The sequence below is a fragment of the Cetorhinus maximus genome, chromosome 14 (assembly GCF_964194155.1).
Source record: "Cetorhinus maximus chromosome 14, sCetMax3.hap1.1, whole genome shotgun sequence".
Taxonomy (NCBI): domain Eukaryota; kingdom Metazoa; phylum Chordata; class Chondrichthyes; order Lamniformes; family Cetorhinidae; genus Cetorhinus; species Cetorhinus maximus.
The window spans coordinates 22,739,289-22,758,666 of NC_135892.1; the positions used below are offsets into that span (position 1 = coordinate 22,739,289).

The window sequence follows — 19,378 nt, forward strand, 5'->3', positions numbered from 1 at the left end:
CTTACTCTGAGATTATGCCCTCTGATCCTAGACTCTCCCACAGGGGAAACAACCTTTCAACATCTACCCTGCCAAGTCCCCTAAGCATCTTATATGTTTCAATAGGGTCGCCTCTCATTCTTCTATACTCCAATGAGTACAGGCCCAACCTTCTCAATCTCTCATCAAAAGAAAATCCCTCCCTACCCAGGATCAACCTAGTGAACCTTCTCTGGACTGCCTCCAATGCAGTATATCTTTCCTTAGATAAGGGGACCAAAACTGTTCGGTGTTCTAGGTGTGGTCTAACTAGTGCCTTGTATAGTTTTAGCAAGACTTCCCTATTTTTATACTCCATTCCCTTTGAAATAAAGGCCAACAGTCCATTTGCCGTCCCTATTACCTGAACTGGTTTGCTAGCTTTTTGTGATTCATGTACGAGAACCCCCAAATCTCAGTGCTGCAGCTTTCTTCAGTCTTTCTCCATTTAAGTAATATTCAGCTCCTCTATTCTTCCTGCCAAAGTGCATAACCTCACATTATATTCCATCTGCCACGTTTTTGTCCACTCACTTAACCTGTCTATGTCCCTCTGTAAACTCTGTGTCAAGGAAAGCAGTGACAGAGCCATATATCAAGGTTGTCTAATGGAGCTGGAGGACACTCTCCATTTTCCTCCCCAAGAACTGTCACCAGTTTTTGGGCTCCAGGAATAGTCCGATTCTGTACTGTTCCCAACCTCACCCAAATCAGCACTCCCCAGCTCTGTCCCCTTCTTCTCAAGTCTTCTAAATACTGAATTCAATGCATCCAACCTCCCCCAAAAAGTTGACAAAACCTAGCTCTCCAGCTCTGAAGAACATGAGAGGAGAATTAACTGCATTTAGCTGACTGATTAAGCAGGTGTGAATTTCAGTGGGGACTAGAGCACCTTCTTTGAGGATTAACAGAAATCCGAAAAGAAGTTAAACAACAGCATCTGCTACACAAATTCTTAAATGGAAATGAATTAACTCAGGCTTGTGACAACTCATCTTTAATCTTTCAGATTTGCTTTTTACTTTTTAAAGCAAATGTGCACATCTAAAATATTAGAGGTGAAAGACTGGGCAGCAATATTTAAAACCCTGCCAATAATTCTCCACTACTGTTATGTGGGACACCAGAATGAGTGCAACAGGTAAGATACAGTATGTTTGACACTGAAAACCCACAAGTGGCACAATCAAGTAAAAGTTGCGATGGCTTTGTTTAGAAAGCAAGATGACCAAGAAAGTTTGATGGAACTTGTGCCCTTTAATCTTCAAAATGCATCTGGGAAAATCAGTTCTTAGCCTCTCAGTTAACTGCTCCAAATCAAGCAAGTTTGTTGGATATTTACAATTTCTGAATATAAAATGATAGCTTCAAACCCATAAAGTATTACTATAAAACTCTCAACATTGTTTGGCTAGAGTGGAAAATGTAACCACTGAATAGAAAACAAAATCTATTCCTTTCCAGAGAATTACAGATTCCTGTTAAGAATTGCATCAGATGCAAATACAGCATACAGAACAAGACTGTGAAAGGTGATTTAGTGGTTAGATATTTATTTCCGTTAATTCTGAGAAGCAAGCCTTAATTCATGAATTTTCTGTCGTTTTTAGAAAACAGGAAAAAAATTTCAGAATCAGCCAAGTGGTCATTTCTCCTTGGGGAATACTCATCTAAGGATATCCTTGGATTGGGTGACCATAGGAAGAACTGACAAGAAAAACATCGATTAGGTGATAGGAGGCAGATCACTTAGTAGTTAGAGCTCAACAGGGACTTGGCTAGAACTCCCACTTATTATTACCTAGCTAACTTAATGTCGATCTTAATTACAGACAGAAGGGGGATTAATTTAAACAGCCCTGATTTTTCCTCTCACTACCTGTCCATAAATAGAAAGGTGTTTATGATTTTTGATTTCCCCCCTTGATAAATGGTGGCATATTTCCCCCAACCCTTCAGTTTGGAGTTATCCGATCCTCTATCAATAACCTCACAGCAAACTCAGGATAAGATAAAATAAGAAGGGTAGTTTATTTTACACACACACAAAAACGAGGGAAGTGGTTTCGCAATGTCTGCCTCTTTTGCACTCATACAATAAAAGAGGGATAAGGGCAAGGAAGGGAGTCAGGACAAAGATCATAATAAAGATAAGAATTATAGTTTCATGCAAATTCAGAGTCCAGAATCAATGTCCAGGGAATGTTCTTTCAGGTGGCTTTTTTGGGGCAGAATTCCAGGTCTTGGTCCTAGGAATTCGGTTGCAGGTTGAGCCCATTGAAGATGCAGCAAAGTATTCTTATACCCTGGGTATTAGTTCCCTCTGTAGGCAAAATACAGGGTTCTTTCTGGAAATCAGACTTGGAGAAAGATAGAGGTCAAAGGCAGGCTGCTAGCCTGGAGTCCAGTTCTCTTTGAAGGTTAAACCGCAAATGAAGATTGAATTCCTTTAATTATACAGCTTTTGAATTTTAACAATGCAAGTCTCAGTCATGTGACAGGGTGATTTTGGGTCAAGCTATTCAGCTAACGAGGCCCTTTGTCACAACCCATTGTGTTTTGAGCAGGTAACTGTACAACCATTATCACGGCATTGGAGATGACAAGTCCAAACAGCTCTGTCTTTGTCCAGAGCTGGCTGGTGCAGACATATCGTCTACGAATCCTGTGTGTTGGGTTGGCTGGACTGTTCATAGCAGGAGGATGATGAGGTAGCCTTTGTCCATTGGGACAGCTTAGAATCTTCCAGAACTACGAGCATGTGGTCAGCTGTGCCCATTTTATCAGCCCAGTAATTGTCCATTTTGGAAAACAGAAAAAATAATTTTATAAAGTAGCCAGGCTGACATAGATATATATCTATTTTTCTTCCCGTCTCCTGGACAGGACATTCCAATATACGGATGGAGACTACATTAATCTCTATGGAAGGTGAATACAGAAATCTTAGAAATTTAGCTTCTCATGCTTTTCATGATAATGGACTTCAGATTACTGATCACTTTCAGGTGTAATGCCTTGAACTATAGTTTGAGTGTGCCCTTTAAGTTATTTTAACTTTTATAGATCAAGATTATTTGAAGTTTAAATACAATGTTTACCATTCTGCAAGAACATACAGAACTGCTGCCAGCAACACAAGTGGGAAAATAAAATAAAAGCAAAATACTGCGGATGCTGGAAATCTGAAACAAAAACAGAAAATGCTGGACAAACTCAGGTCTAACAGCATCTGTGGAGAGAAAGACAGAGTTAACGCTGTGAATCTGTATGACTCTTCTTCAGAGCTCTGAAGAGTCATACAGACTTGAAACTTTAACTCTGTCTTTCTCTCCACAGATGCTGTGGGAAAATAAAACTTTTGTTATTAAAAGTGACACCTATACAGGCATGTGGACATGGTGGTGATGGCTAAGTGATTAATATTCTCACCATCAATTCATTTACAAGGCAACTGAACAAGGCTCAACGTAAAAAAATTAGAGTGAGTAAGCAAGCCAAAAAAGGACTCCAGGCAGAACCGCAAGTTCGAACAGTATATCAGCAATGTCAGAAGGAACCTTAAAATGACAGAAAATATTGATCCATGCAGACAGAATTTCCAATTTCTGTTTTCTTCATGCAAACACAAAATAGAATTCAGAAGATGCCAAATATCTAGCCAAACCTGGTCACACCAATAGGTCATGGGAATGAGAGAATTTATCATCCAGCAAATATATGCACGCAACTTAAGTATACATTAGTACCAATGAGAACCTTTGGGTACCTTTTAATCTTCCATCAAAACTAGGATTTGTGGCAACTTTCAGACCTGGATGTGGCATTAGGAAGCAGGTGATCTTGGCAAAACAGGAATGAATATGTCTCCTCACATTCTGCAACTCTTCATGCTGGTTTTGTTTTATCTAAAAGAACAAAATAATATAGTCAACTGAAGAAATGTAACTGTGTATTGCTGTAAAAAGACATGCTGTCAAATCTTTTCATCTTGCACTCATCAGGACAGACAAGAATGCCGAATTTCAACGGGAGAAACAATTTATACTGCATGAGAAAAGGGGACTGATTGGTTGGCAGGTTGGTTCTGAATGGTCAAGGCATTGCCATAGAAAATGCACCAGGGAGCTACTGTCCCCCACGTTTTTGTTTATTTCAAAAAGGCACAATGCCTGGGCATATTCCTTCTGCCTGCAGAGGACAGGTCTCCACTGTAAATATATGCAACTTCTAGCAAGCCTAATGAGCCACATTGTGAGCCCAACTGATAATCATAAATTGGTTGGTGTAATTCTTAATACACTCTGGATTGCTCAACAAATGCTATGCAATCATATTTATACATTAGACATTATGTTCTGAGTTTTGCAAGCATGAGTTGGTTTGAGTACGGTCAGTACTCTGCCTATTGCAAACTGCTGAAGGGATGAACTGTTTGATACAATCCACCAGTTGTGGAACATATGGCCTACATACCTGACATTGCACCACCACCACTGAAATTCATATACCACATTACTCATTTGTGTGGCAAAAAAATGTCTTTTTGGCTTGACGGCAGCATCCTGTAAATGGAGTACCAATAACAACACACTCTTATTGCGACTGCATAGCAGCAGCGTGAACTGGCTAACTTCATCTGTTGCTCAAATTTATGAGATACTTCATGCTTCCAGGGTAATTTGAGATAGTCAGGGTGCTTTTCAGGTCTGCAAGTGGCAGCATTTCAGACATTCTTTAGTAGCATGACACACAGCGAGCAATGATTTGATCGGGATTGCTATCATCCCACAGGATGGCTTTGATGCACCCTACTTCAGCAAGATGAGTGGTATTTTCCACTAACAGGATGCTGTCACCAAGCCAAAAAGGCGTTCTGCCTACCACACAAATGAGCAATCTGGTTTTTCAATCTGGAATTTCAGAGCCAGTGTGATGCCAGGTACATAGGCCGTACATTCCAATGACTGGCGGATCGCATCAAATAGCACGTCCCTTCTGCTGCTCACAATAGGCAGAGTACTGACTGTACTCAACCAACTCATGCTTGCAAAACTCAGAACACTGGGCCAGAACTTTGAGGAGTGGCAATTGGATTGCACTCCACTTCTTTTTACTTACGTTAGCTGGGAGCTGCACATTTCTCAGCAGGCCCGAGTCAGAAGGTGGGGCAAGAAATGTGCAGCATACCATCTCCTGGGACTCATCTGTGCAGGGCAGCAGCGTCAGGGAAGTGAAGCCACACCCCCTTTATACAGCACTAGCTCCCGTAAACCAGATAAAGTTAAAAGGTCCCAGCCACTTTGAGAAACCAGGGAGTAGGTAAGCATAAGGTAAGAGGGCGAAGGTTTAGAGTGGGGGTTGGCAGTCGGGGGGTGGGTGAGTGTCAGTACTATAGTTACCCAGGAGTCAGAGGTGGTTTTAATCCTTCTTACCTTTCCTAGGTAAATATTCTACCGAGTTGGAACTATCCAAAGTCTCTGATTTAAATTGGATGGTTCCCAGTTCAGGATAATTGCCCATCAGAAGTTTAAGCTTCCCAGACAATTCCTGTGCAGTCCTTGCATGGGGACCTTGCTGGATCCCCCAGTGCATCTTCTGGAGTACAATCCCCCAGGGGAAGAAAAGTTCTGAGCCATAACATCTAACATCATATGTCATTCCATGAATGGACAGCGCTTAAACAGTGTGAGTGTGTGAAGAATTACACTAACAACCAATTTAAGTTCATCAGTCGGGGTCACAACATGGTTCACTTATGTTTGCTAGAAGCTACATACGTTCATACACAGGGACCTGTCCTCTGCAGGCAGGAGAAACATGTCCAGGCATTGTCCCTTTTTTGAATTAAACAAAAGCACTGGGGACTATAGCTCCCTCCAGCCTCAACCAGAGCAGGCTTGTCAACAATCAGTACCTACTTCTCATGCAGTATAAATTGCTGCTCCCCTTTGAAATTTGGCATTCCTGCATCTGTCCTGACGAGTGCAAGATGAAAAGCCTTCAACAACATGTCTCTTTTCTCAGCAATACTCAAGTCCTGTAAGGCAGGGGCTTGGTGGTATTGTCACTGGACCAGTAATCCAGAAGCCCAGAGTAATGCTCTGGGAGTCCGGGTTTCAATTCCACCATGGCAGATGGTGAAATTTGAATCAATAAAAATCTGGAATTAAAAGTCTAATGATGACCATGAAACCATTGTCAATTGTCATAAAAACCCATCTGGTTCACTAATGTCCTTTAGGGAAGGAAATCTGCTGTCCTTGCCTGGTCTGGCCTACACGTGACTCCACGGCAATGTTGCCCTCTGAAATAGCCTAGCAAGCCATTCAGTTGGATCCAACTGCTAAAAAGTCAATAAAAAGGAATAAACCGGATGGACCATCTGGCATTGACCTAGACACTGGAAATGACAACGGCAAACCCAGCCCTGTCGGTCCTGCAAAGTCCTCCTTACTAACATCTGGGAACTTATGCCAAAATTGGGAGAGCTGTCTCACAGACAAGTCAAGCCACAGCCTGACAGTCATACTCACCAAATCATACCTTACAGACAATGTCCCAGGCACCACCATTGCCATCCCTGGGTCTGTCCTGCTGGTGGGAGGTGGCAACACAGTGGTATACAGTTGGGAGGGAGTTGCCCTGGGAGTCCTTAACATGGGCTCCCAGCCCGAGAAGTCTCATGGCATCAAGTCAAACATGGGCAAGGAAACCTCCTGCTGATTGTCATATATCGCACACTCCTCAGCTGATGAATCAGTACTTCTCCATGTTGAACACCACTTGGAGGAAACACCGAGGCTGGCAAGGGTGCAGAATGTACTCTGGGTGGGGTGACTCCAATGTCCATCACCAAGAGTGACTCGGTAGCACCACCACAGACCGAGTCCTAAAGGGCATAGCTGCTAGGCGAGATCTGCGGCAGGTGCTGAGGGAACCAAGATGAGTAACCCACCTTCTGACTCCCCAAAGCCTGTCCACCATCCAACAAAACTCAAGAAGCTTGACGCCAGCCAGGACAGTCAGCTTGATTGGCACCCCATCCACAAACATTTACTCCCTCCACCACCAATGCACAGTGGCAGCAGTGTGCACCATCTACAAGATGCATTGCAGGAACTCACTAGGGTTCCTTAGGCAGCACCGTCCAAACCCACAACTGCTACCATCTAGAAGGACAAGGGCAACAGACACATGGGAACACCATCACCTGTAAGTTCCCCTCCTAGCCACTCACCTTCCTGACTTGGAGCTATATCACTATTCCTTCACTGTCATTGGGTCAAAATCTTGGAACTCCCTCCCTAATAACACTGTAGGTGTACCTACACCACAAGGACTGCAGAGGTTCAAGGTGGCAGCTCACCATCTCTTTCCCAAGGACAGTTAGGGACAGGGAATAAATGCTGGCCTAGCCAGCAATGCCCACCTCCCGCAAATAAATAGAAAAAAAACCAAGTGACTAAATGCAACTGTAGCTGACCCTCGACAACTTTATTCATTGCAAAAGATAGTTGACAGGAACAGCAACACTCCAGTGGCACATTCCACTGAAGCAAGTATTATTTTCTCTTGGAGTAACTTTTCTCCCAAACTCTCCTAACAAGGTACTATGAAGTTAGAAAGCACTGAGCAGACACTTAAGTGTCATCTTCAAAATGAAAAATTTAAATGCAGGAGGAGTACTCAAGCTACCTTGTTTTGCACTTCAACAGGCATGTCAAACCAACATTAGCAGAAGAGCCAGTTCACCTACTCTTCACTTCAGTCCAAGTACAGTTCATGGTAAGAATACTAGGGGGTGGAGAGAAATTAAACTATACATCAGAAATCCAACAGCAGGAATCAGTAGGGACACCACATGCTCTTACCATAAGGTCGTTTTAAATGAGAATATTCTGTTTGTTTGACAGGGACACAAACCAAAACAAATGCTTCTAATTCAATATTGCAATAGATCATAGGATAGGTATATGTCTTATGATTATAAATTGCTACAGGCATGATGCAAATGATGAACTTCCAGCTTTTTTAATTCTTGCACAAGCTATTTAAAACACACTATTACCATCCTCAGAGCTCAACCCTTTCATTACATCTTCCCAAGGCAATAACAAAAGTCTTATTTAGCCAGTATGGGGCACTTATAGGTATTAGCCATAGAACTTTATCCTATTAAAATGCAGGATTGCTCTTCAGCTTCTAGGAATGCTGAGAAAAGCCAAATCTAAACAACTTGGAGTATTGATGTATGACATGTACTTACATAAAGCATCTAGAAGTTATATAAAACAGAGGATAACATTTAAAATTTTACCTCCAACCGTTTTTCCAAGAAACTCCTGCCTCCTTCCAACCCATATGGATGTTCATAGGGATAACTCCAATCTCTTATCAAAAACATAAGAGTCTACATAGAAAGAATATAATTAACTTAATTTAGATTTACTTTCAGCAACCAAAAAAGGACCTTGGTTTAAACATTTCACTCAACACCTTTGACAGTGCAGTACTTCATCAGCGCTAAACTGAAATTATATGCTCAAATCTCAGTGAAACTTGAATCCATGATCCTATGACTCTGGCAAGAATGCCAACACCGAGGAAAGTTGTAGACAAGTCTGTATTGTACACTAAGCCCATTATGATGCTTAGAAAACAGAAAGTTCCATAATTGCAAGCAAATATTTAAACCTTTTGTTCTTAATATAATTCATTGCTAAACAGATTTTTTACAAATGCAGTATCCAGCTGCTTTGAATAGTGAGGCCAATCAGGTATCTTTGCAGGCATGAATATTGTTAACATTGATTTAAATTAAATTTCAGCTATATACTAAACAAAAATATTCAGCTTTGCTGGTCATGTGACTAAATTTAAGCATTTGCTTTGCCATTATTTGCAGTTCCTGATTGATATTTGGGGGATCTATTGACAAAGTTAAACCTAGGTATTGTAAATACATATTCAGCTATCTTAGAAATAAACACTCAATTCTCATCACGCAAAGTCTTGGGTGCCCAAGTAAAAATCCTAGTGATTCTGAAGGAATGGAATGGTGAAGGAAGGTCACACCTAACTAATGTTGGATACATTCACAACACAAGTCATTAAATATACTAAACCTGGAAAGGTTTTTGATACACTTCCTCCATTGCCAATCGGCCATATTCTGTGAAGAGCTATAAAAGGGCAAAAATTGTGTAATCAGCAAGTTTGCATAAGTTTATGATTGGAAATTATAACTGAACACAAAAACAGTACATTTTGTATATACCAAAGTTCAAGGAGCACAGTAAGAACAGGCAGAGGGTTCAATGTATGGAAATCTCTGCTTCTGCTAGATTTTCTTTCCTGAAATAGGCAGATTGTACCAGGCAGATGCATACACCTTATCTGCATTTACTTAGAACATCTGTATTCTTAAACCTAGCCTGACAGATACTGAGTTAGTGTCCAACAGGGAGGAGTGATCGACAAGACGACTATTAAGTACGAGAATCAGCATTATCCCAATAATGCTGGGAATCGGGACTGAATTTGATTTGAAGCAGAAAACTGGAGTCAGGATGGATTCCAGGGTCCCGGGGAGGGGGTGAGGAAGAGAGAGAAACAGTCACTTTTTGGGAATTTGACTGGGGCACTCCTTTAATTGGCAAAGACGGATTTCCTGCCCAATAAGGGGACGGGGGGCGGGGCGGACTCTTGAAGCTAGAGGGCCAGAGGCTTTTGGGCTTGAGAAGCAGACTGCAGTAAAGCATAAGCAACTTCAATATGAAGATGTCTGCTCACCAAAAATTTTTTAAAATTCAAAAAAAATAAAAATAGCCATGCCACCACTGTTGTGGGGGAGGGTGGGGGAAAAAATCCTCTACAGTGCAGCCTTTGGTTGCATCCGCACCCAGCCATGCAGGAAGGGCCTGCCAGGAGCACTGATGCAATGTTTTAAATCAGTAGCAGAAGACTGATGTTGGGAAGGTTTAAGACTATTGCAGGAGCAAATGCAAGCTTTGCAGAGTGGGTGAGAACTGAAGTGCAGGAAAATAAAACTGGGCCAAAATAACATCACACTCAAGGAAATACTGGCATACTGAATTAAATCCCAATGGAATTTAGTGTCTGAAATTGGAATCATACAGGCCTTCAATGTAACAAAATATTAAAACAAAGTAAAATATATCAAGATTTCCCTCTAAATAAAATAGCTACAATACCTGCAAATGTTGCAGATCATCTTCTTGAATGTTCTGAGACAAATTGTATACCTACAACAGAAAGTCAGATAAAACACTTGTTATCATAGAAATGTAATAAAATTACTCTCCACTTGCCTGGATGAGTGCAGCTCCAATAACACAAGAAGCTTGACATCACCCAGGACAAAGCAGCTCACTTGACTGGCATCTCATCCATCACCTCCAAGCTTCACTCCCTTAGCCACCGACGCATAGTGGCAGCAGTGTGTGCTGTATACAAGATGCACTGCAGCAATTCACCAAGGCTCCTTCGACAGCACCTTCCAAACCCGCTACCTCTACCACCTAGAAGGACAAAGGCAGCAGATGCATGGGAACACCTCCACCTGCAAGTTCTCCTCCAAGCCACACACCATCCTGACTAGGAACTATAATTGCCGTTCCTTCACCACTGGATCAAAATCCTGGTACTCCCTCCTAACAGCACTGTGGATGTGCCTGCACCAGATGGACTGCAGCATCTCAAGGCGGCAGCTCACCATCACCATCAAGGGCAACTAGGGAGGGGCAACAAATGCTGGTGTGGCCAGTGATGCCCATGAAAGAATAAAAAAAAACATACAGCACGGAAAGTGGCCAATAGGCCTACTGTGCCTGTAGTGGATCTTTGAAAGAGTGATCTTATTCCCTGCACTTTCCATATAGGCTCACGTATTTCAAGTATGCTTTCTTAAAGTTACTATTAAATCTACTTTCACAATCCTTTCAGGCAATGCGTTCCAGATCATTTTGCATTACTAAATATACTGATGACATTTTCTGGCTTTTTATCCATTAGCTTCTTATTCTATTGGGAAGCTGGATAACTGACCATAAAGTTGATTCAACATGTATTAACTTCATTATTGAAATCTAACATTCTACAGTATTGATTACTGAATATTGAAATTGGGAAGCTTTTTAAAAAAAAACTTGTATGCAGGATAGATCTCCCAAATGAATGATAATGCAATAGCAAACTGTACAACACCTGCTGCATCCCTAGTAAGCAGTTGGAAATTTGATCTTTACCTGAACAGAACTTGTCATGGTGCTGAGAGCAAATACTGTAGCACAGTCTCTTATGGTTGACTGACTGTCAAAGGCCCCCTGAGTATCCATTAAAAGCACTGCAACCTAGAAGGAAATAATTCCAAAGTTTGAGATAATGGTCTTTTATTTTTAACTACATGAAAATGTCAGCATTTGGTAGTTTGTAATAATCATTTTATATCTAAATTGCTGCAATGGTGTTTATTTCAATTAATATACTGCATTCAAAGTGCAAATCAGCACAGATCAAGTTATTTGTTGGTTACTTTTACGTTATAACACAGGCTTGGAAATGGTGAGAGCAAATGCACACAAGGAAACCAAGTTGAACAAAGAACAAAGAAAAGTGCAGCACAGGAATAGGCCCTTCGGTCCTCCAAGCCTGCGCCGATCATATTGCCCGCCAACTAAAACATTTTGCACTTCCGGGGTCCGTATCCCTCTATTCCCATCCTATTCATGTATTTGTCAAGCTGCCTCTTAAACACCACTATCGTACCTGCTTCCACCACCTCCTCTGGCAGCAAATTCCAGACACTCACTATCCTCTGTGTAAAAAACTTGCCCCACATATCTCCTTTATAGTTTTCTCCTCTCACCTTAAATCTATGTCCTCTAGTAATTGACTCTTCCACCCTGGGGAAAAAGCTTCTGACTATCTAAGGCAATTTTAAATAAAAGGTAGCGTGCAGCATTTATTCATTGAACTAATACTAACACCAGAAAAGATACCAATGCAAATACTGCTCTAATGAATCATGGCAGGCCCAAATCAGGACCCTGCGGATGTTCTGGCACACATATGCATGGAAATTACCCAGGATATTTAAACTCCCAGCAACCTGGGACCCGGAGCTCAGGGTCAGAAACCTGGACCAGATATGAGCACCTTATCTACACATTTACCTTGGAAATGTTACACAGTTTATTACCTGGTCTAACTCTGTGGTCAGCCAGCATAATTCAACTGAGCACCACAACCAACCCCTCTCAGCCCCCACCTCCTCCCCACCCCCCGACCACTCCCCTCAGCCACCCATTCTCTCACCCCCACTCATGCAAAAACTTGAGACATTTAAAAACTTACCTGAATACGACAGCTACTGCCATAAAAAGAGGGCGTGTTGTCTCCTTCCCCCCGACTCTCCTATGCTCACTGGAATTACCCTGGAGCAGCTATATTTTTGCTTCAGCCAGAATCGGAAAATAGGGCTGAAAATGGGTAGTAATGTTGGGTCAGAGAAGAGTTCACAGGCAGCGGCAATGCACCACTAACCAGACGATCCAGGCCAGAATGGTAACAGCACAGAAAAAGGTCATTCAGCTTGCTTTGCCTGTGCTGCCTTTTGAGTTATCCAGTTAATACCATTCTTTGCCTTTGCTATAGTCTGCAACATTTTCCCCTTCAAATATTTATCCAATTGAGCTTCTTTCAAAAATTGTACCTGCAGATTAACTTCATTCACTAGGGACCAATTTATTAAATACACAATTAGCTTCCTGATAACTTCAGTTAACTGTGAATCAACTAAACGAAGTGGCTTGCTAAACAGTCAGAGTCAGAATCATATAGAGCACAAGAGGCCACCATTCAGCCCATCGAGTCCTCATTGGCTCTCCATGGAGCAATCCAATCAGTCCCATTCCCCCACTCTATTCTCACAGCCCTGCAAGTTTATTTCTTTCAAGTGCCCATCAATTTATTTTTGAAATCATTGTCTGCTTCCACTACTCTCATGGACAATGAGTTCCAGGTCATTACCACTCGCTGCATTAAAAAGTTCTTCCTCACATTTCCCATGGATCTTCTGTCCGAAACCTTAAATATGTCTCCTTGTCCTTGTACCACCAACTAACGGGAGCAAGCTTTTCTATGTCTAGCTTATCTAAACTTGTCATAATCCTGTACACATTTAACAACCTTGCTCCTAAGTGAATTCCAACTTCTCCAATGCAGCCTGTAGCTAAATTCTCATATCCCTGGAAGCATTTTAGTAAATCTCCTCTGCACCCTCTCAAGGTTCTTCACATCCTTTCTAAAGTGTGGTGACCAAAACTGGTGCAATTCTCTCGTGGTAGCCTAACCAGAGGTTTATAAAAGCTCAGCATAACTACTCTATTTTGTACTCAATACCTCGATTTATGAAGTCCAAGATCCCATATCCTTTGCTAACCACTCTTTCAATATGTCCTGCCATAAGACGTAGGAGCAGTAGGCCATTCAACCTATCAAGTCTGCTCGCCATTCAATGAGATCATGGCCGATCTGATAATCCTCAACTCCACTTTCCTACCTTTTCCCTATAACCGTTGATTCCCTTACTGATTATAAGGGGATCAAAACTGTTCACATTATTCTAAGGTGTGGCCTTAGATAGTTTTAGCAAGGCTTCCCTATTTTTATAGTCCATTCCCTTTGGGTCATCCTCGCCACTTGCCTTCCCACCTATTTTTGTGTCATCCGCAAACTTGGCGATAGTACATTCACTTCCCTCATCCAAGTCATTAATATATATTGTAAATAATTGTAGCCCCAGCACTGATCCCTGTGGCACTCCACTAGTTACAGGTTGCCATCATGAAAATGCTCCCCTTATCCCAACTCTGTCTTCTGTTGGTTAGCCAATCCTTTATCCATGCTAATATACTATCCCCAACACCATGAACTCTTATGTTATTAAGTAGCCTTGTGTGTGGCACCTTATCAAATGCCTTTTGGAAATCCAACTATATTACATCTACTGGTTCCCCTTTATCTATCCTGCTTGTTACCTCCTCAAAGAATGCTAATAAATTTGTCAGGCATGATTTCCCCTTCATGGAGCCATGATGACTCTGCTTGATTATATTATGCATTTCTAAATGCTCTATTACATCGTTTATAACAGACTCTAACATGTTCCCAGTGACAGATGTTAAGCAATTTGGCCTATAGTTACCTGTTTTTTTGTCTCCCTCCCTTTTTGAATAAGGGTGTTACATTGGCAGTTTTCCAATCCTCTGGGGCTTTTCCAGAATCTAATGATTCTTGGAAGAATACTACCAGTGCAGCCACTAGCTCTGTAGCTACTTCCTTTAATATCCTAGGAAGCAATCCATCAGCCACCTTCAAAGATCTTTGTCCCTGCACAAACTTTATAAATGTGCCATTAAGTCAATATAGTCTCTCCCTATCCCTTCTACCAAAATGCATCACCTCACATAGTCACAGAGGTCTACAGCACAAAAAAGGCCATTCGGCCCATCGAGTTTGCGCCAGTCAAACAAGTACCTAGCTATTCTAATCCCATTTTCCAGCACTAGGCACATAGCCTTGTAATGACATGGCATCGCAAGTGCACATCCAAATACTTCTTAAATGTTATGAGGGTTTCTGTCCCTACCACCCTTTCGGGCATTGAGTTCCAGATTCCCACCACCCTCTGGGTGAAAAAATTCTTCCCCTCATCCCCTCTAAACCTCCTGCCCCTTACCTTAAATCTATACCCCCTGGTTATTGATCCCTCCACCAAGGGGAAAAGTTCCTTCCCATCTACTCTATCTATGCCCCTCAATTTTATACACTTCAATCATGTTGACACGGGTTAGGGCAGCCGGTGGAATTTCAATTCAATTAATAAAATTGAGAGCTAGTTCTCTATTAAATTCCATCTGCCACTTCTTTGCCCATTCTGCTAGCCTATCTATATCCTGTCAGAGTCTATTAGTATCATCTTCACTTATTTGTCACTCCAAGCTTTGAGCTTCTCTGTATTCCAATATCCAAGTCATGCATATATAGCAAAAACAACAGTGGTCCTAGCACTGAACCTTGAAGAACACCATTGCCTACCATTCTCCAGTATTTATTACCTGGTAAATAACCAGTTACCATGATTCACTGTTTTGTCCTTAAGCCAATTTTTTATTCCATTTGACATTGATCCTCCTATTCCATGTGCCTCAAATTTGTTAACCAGTTTATGTTGGATTTTGTCAAACGCTTTCTTAAAATCTATTGTGATAACATCAACTACTGCATTCCCTTCATCAATATTCTCAGCTGCTTCATTGAAAAATGAAATTAATCAAGCACGATCTGCCTCTTAAAAATCTCTCCTTTGCCACCACCTATCACTGGCCCTCCCTATCCAGCTCCACCTGTCCTATCCCCCTTAAACAGCTTATATTTCACCACATTTCTATCTCCCTTTAGTTCTGATGAAGAGTCATACAGGCTTGAAACGTTAACTCTGTCTTCCTCTTCACAGATGCTGTCAGACTGCTGAGTTTTTCCAGCTATTTTTGTTTCTTAAAAATCTGTGCTGGCTATCCTTAATTAATTTAACCCTCTCCAAGTGCCTGTAGATTTCACATCGCCCCCCAACCCCCGATTATTGTTGTTTGTAAACCATTACCCACCACCCTAATGTTGAACTAACTTGCCTGTAGTTGCTAGGACTGTCCTTACACTCTTTGTGAATATTACAGGAAGTGTCTCCAGCTGCAGCTACTTGAAATCCGCATTTCGGAGCTGAAGCTGCAGTTGGAATCGCTGTTGAGCATCCGCAAGGATGAGATCTTCGTGGATAGCACGTAGTGTGGTAGTCACACTGCAGTGGTTACACTGCAAGAGTGCACAGGCAGAAAGGGAATGGGTGACCGCAAGAGTAAAAGCACTAGGCAGGTAGTGCAGGAGTCCCCTGGGTCCTTCTCCCTCTCTAACAGATTCTCCACTTTGGATACTGCTGGGGGAGATGGTTTCTCAGGGGAATACAGCAAGAGCCAAGACCATGGCACCACAAGTGGTTCAACTGCACAGCAGGGGTAGGAAGAGTGGGAGAGCAATAGCGATAGGCGATTCTATCTTAAGGGCAACAGATAGACATTTCTGCGGCCACAGGCTTGACACCAGGATGGTATGTTGCCTCCCTGGTGCCAGGTCAAGGATATCACTGAGCGGCTGCAGGACATTCTGATGTTGGAAGGTGAACAGCCAGAAGTCGTGGTCCATATCGGTATCAATGATATCGGTAAGAGGGATGAATTCTTGAAAGCATAATATGGGGAGCTAAGAAATAAACGAAAAAGCAGGGCCTCAAAAAGGTAGTAATCGCAGGATTCCTCCCAGTGCCACGTGCTAGCAAGATCAGGAATAGGAAAATAGACCAAATCAATGCATGGCTGGAGAGATGGTATAGGAGGGAGGGGTTTAGATTCCTGAGGCATCAGGACCATTTCTGGGGAAGACAGGACCTGTACAAGCTGCATGGGTTGCACCTCAGCAGGACCGAGACCAATATTCTCGCAGGGGTATTTGTTAGTACTATGGGGGAGGGTTTAAACTAGACTGGCAGGGAACCTGAGCAAGGAGGCACAAGAGGAAACAAAGATAGGAATGAAAGACAGAAAAGTAGAAAGCAAAAATGGAAGGCAGAGGAAACAAGGGCTAGCAGCAAATAGGGCGATAGTACAAAAAATGACGTGTATAAATGTTAAAAAGACAAGTCTAAAGGCACTGTGTCTAAATGCACAGAGCATTCGCAATAAGGTGGACAAATTAACAGCGCAAATAAATGTAAACTGGTACGATATGATTGCGATTACGGAGACATGGCTCCAGGGTGACCAAGGTTGGGAACTGAATATCCAAGGGTACTCAATATTTAGGAAGGATAGGCAAAAAGGTGAAGGAGGTGGCCTGGTGTTGTTAGTTAAGGATGAAATCAGTGCAATAGTGAGAGAGGATATTGGCTCAGAAAATCTAGATGTAGAATCAGTCTGGGTGGAGCCAGGAAGCAACAACGGGCAGAAAACATCAGAGAGAGTAGTCTGTAGGCCTCCAAACAGTAGTAATAAGGTAGGGGGCGGCATTAAACAGGAAATTAGGGATGCATGTAACAAGGGTGCTACAGTAATCATGGGTGACTTTAATCTACATATAGACCGGGGAAACCGAATTAGCAATAATACCGTGGCAGATGAATTCCTGGAGTGTGCACAAGATGGTTTTTTAGACCAGTATGTTGAGAACTAGGGAACAGGCTATCCTAGATTTCGAATTGTGCAATGAGACAGGGTTAATTAATAATCTTGCGTAGGGTCCTTTAGAGGACAGTGACCATAACATGATAGAATTCTTCATTAGGATGGAAAGTGAAGTTGTCCAACCTGAAACTAGGGTCCTAAATCTAAACAAAGGAAACTATGAAGGTATGAGGCGTGAGTTGGCTAAGAGAGATTGGGGAACTTCATTAAAAGGTGGATAGGCAATGGCTAATATTTAAGGAACGAATGTATGCATTTCAACAGTTATACATTCCTTTCTGGTGCAAAAACACAACAGGAAAATCGGCCCAACCATGGCTGACAAAAGAAATTAAGGGTAGTATTAGATCCAAAGAGGAGTCATGTAAAGTTGCTAGAAAAAGTAGCAAGCCTGAGGATTGGGAGCAGTTTAGAATTCAGCAAAGGAGGTCCGTGAGATTGATTAAGAGGAGAAAAACAAGAATATGAAAGTAAACTTGTAAGGAGCAAAAAAGCAGACTGTAAAAGCTTCCAAGTACGTAAAAAGAAACAAGATTAGTGAAGACAAATGTAGGTCCCTTACAATCCGAAACAGGAGAATTTATAATAGAGAACAAAGAAATGGCAGAGCAATTAAACAACTACTTTAGTTTGGTCTTCAGAGGAAGAGACAAATAACTTCCCAGGAATGCAAGGGAACCAAGTGAGAAGGAGTAATTAAAGGAAATTAGTATTACTAAAACAATAGTGCTGGAGAAATTAATGGGACTGAAAGCCAATAAATCCCCAGGGCCCGATAATCTACATCCCAGGGTACTGAAGGTGGTGGCGATGGAAATATTGGATACATTGGTTGTCATCTTCCAAAATTCTGTTGATTGTGGAACAGTCCCAGCAGATTGGAGGGTGGCAAATGTAACCCCACTACTTAAAAAAGGGAGAAAACAGCCAATTACAGACCAGTTAGCCTAACATCAGTAGTAGGGAAAATGCTAGAGTCTATTATAAAGGATATGATAATAGTACACTTAGAAAACATTAACAGAATTAGACAAAGTCAACATCGATTTATGAAAGGGAAATCATGTTTGACAAATCTACTGCAGTTTGAGGATGTAACTAGCAGAATAGATAAGGGAGAACTAGTGGATGTGGTGTATTTGGATTTTCAGAAAGCTTTTGATTAATTTTACACACTAACTTCTTATGAGATACTTTAAGTTCATGGGATTGTGGGTAATATGTTGGCATGGATTGAGAATTGGTTAACAGGCAGGAAACAAAGTAGGAATAAATGCATCTTTTTCGGAGTGGCAGGTGGTGACTAGTGGGGTACCTCAGGGATCAGTACTTGGGGCCCCAGCTATTTGCAATACATAAGGATTTGGATGAGAACACCAAATGTAATATTTCCAAGTTTGCTGGCAACATGAAACTTGGTGGGAATGAGAGTGGGGGAGGAGGGTGTTAAGAGGCTTCAAGGAGATTTAGACAAGTTGAGTGGGCAGGCAAATACTTAGCCACGTTATACTGCATCTGCCATGTGTGAAAGTATCCACTTCGGTAGGGAAAACAGAATGGCAGAATATTATTTAAATGGTGATAGATTGGGAAATATTGATGTATAATGGGTGTCCTTATACACCAATCACTGAAATGCAGGTGCAGTAAGCAGTTAAGACAGCAAATGGTATGCTGGCCTTCATTGCGAGAGGACTTGAGTATAGAAGCAAGGATGTTTTCCTGCAGCTTTACAGGGCCTTGGTGAGACCACACCTGGAGTAGTGCGCGCAGTTTTGGTCTCCTTACCCAAGAAAGGATATACTTGCCATAGAGGGAGTGCAGCAAAGGTTCACCAGACTGATTCCTGGGATGGCAGGATTGTCACATGAGGAGAGATTGGGCCGGCTAGGTCTGTATTCACTGCGGTTTAGAAGAATGAGGGGGAATTCTCTATCACAGAAGGCTGTGGGGAGCCAAGTCACTGAATTATGATGACACAGCCGATGGTAGATGCTGAGCTGTTCAAATCCCAGAGGGAAACTTGAAACAACTGTCATAAC

At 41.9% G+C, this 19,378-nt stretch overlaps 1 protein-coding gene across 5 annotated transcripts in view; it reads right to left on the reverse strand.

Moving 5' to 3' along the window:
• Nucleotides 1-19,378, reverse strand: part of atl2 (atlastin GTPase 2) — an 83,177-nt gene that overhangs the window by 13,078 nt on the left and 50,721 nt on the right. For all 5 annotated transcript variants that reach the window (XM_078556659.1, XM_078556656.1, XM_078556657.1 and 2 more), the window contains exons 4-8: nt 11,289-11,393; nt 10,236-10,286; nt 9,147-9,203; nt 8,339-8,431; nt 3,788-3,926 (exon numbers count right to left, since the gene is read on the reverse strand). In XM_078556659.1, coding sequence (XP_078412785.1) covers nt 3,788-3,926; nt 8,339-8,431; nt 9,147-9,203; nt 10,236-10,286; nt 11,289-11,393 — 445 coding nt within the window. The remainder of the gene's footprint in view (nt 1-3,787; nt 3,927-8,338; nt 8,432-9,146; nt 9,204-10,235; nt 10,287-11,288; nt 11,394-19,378) is intronic.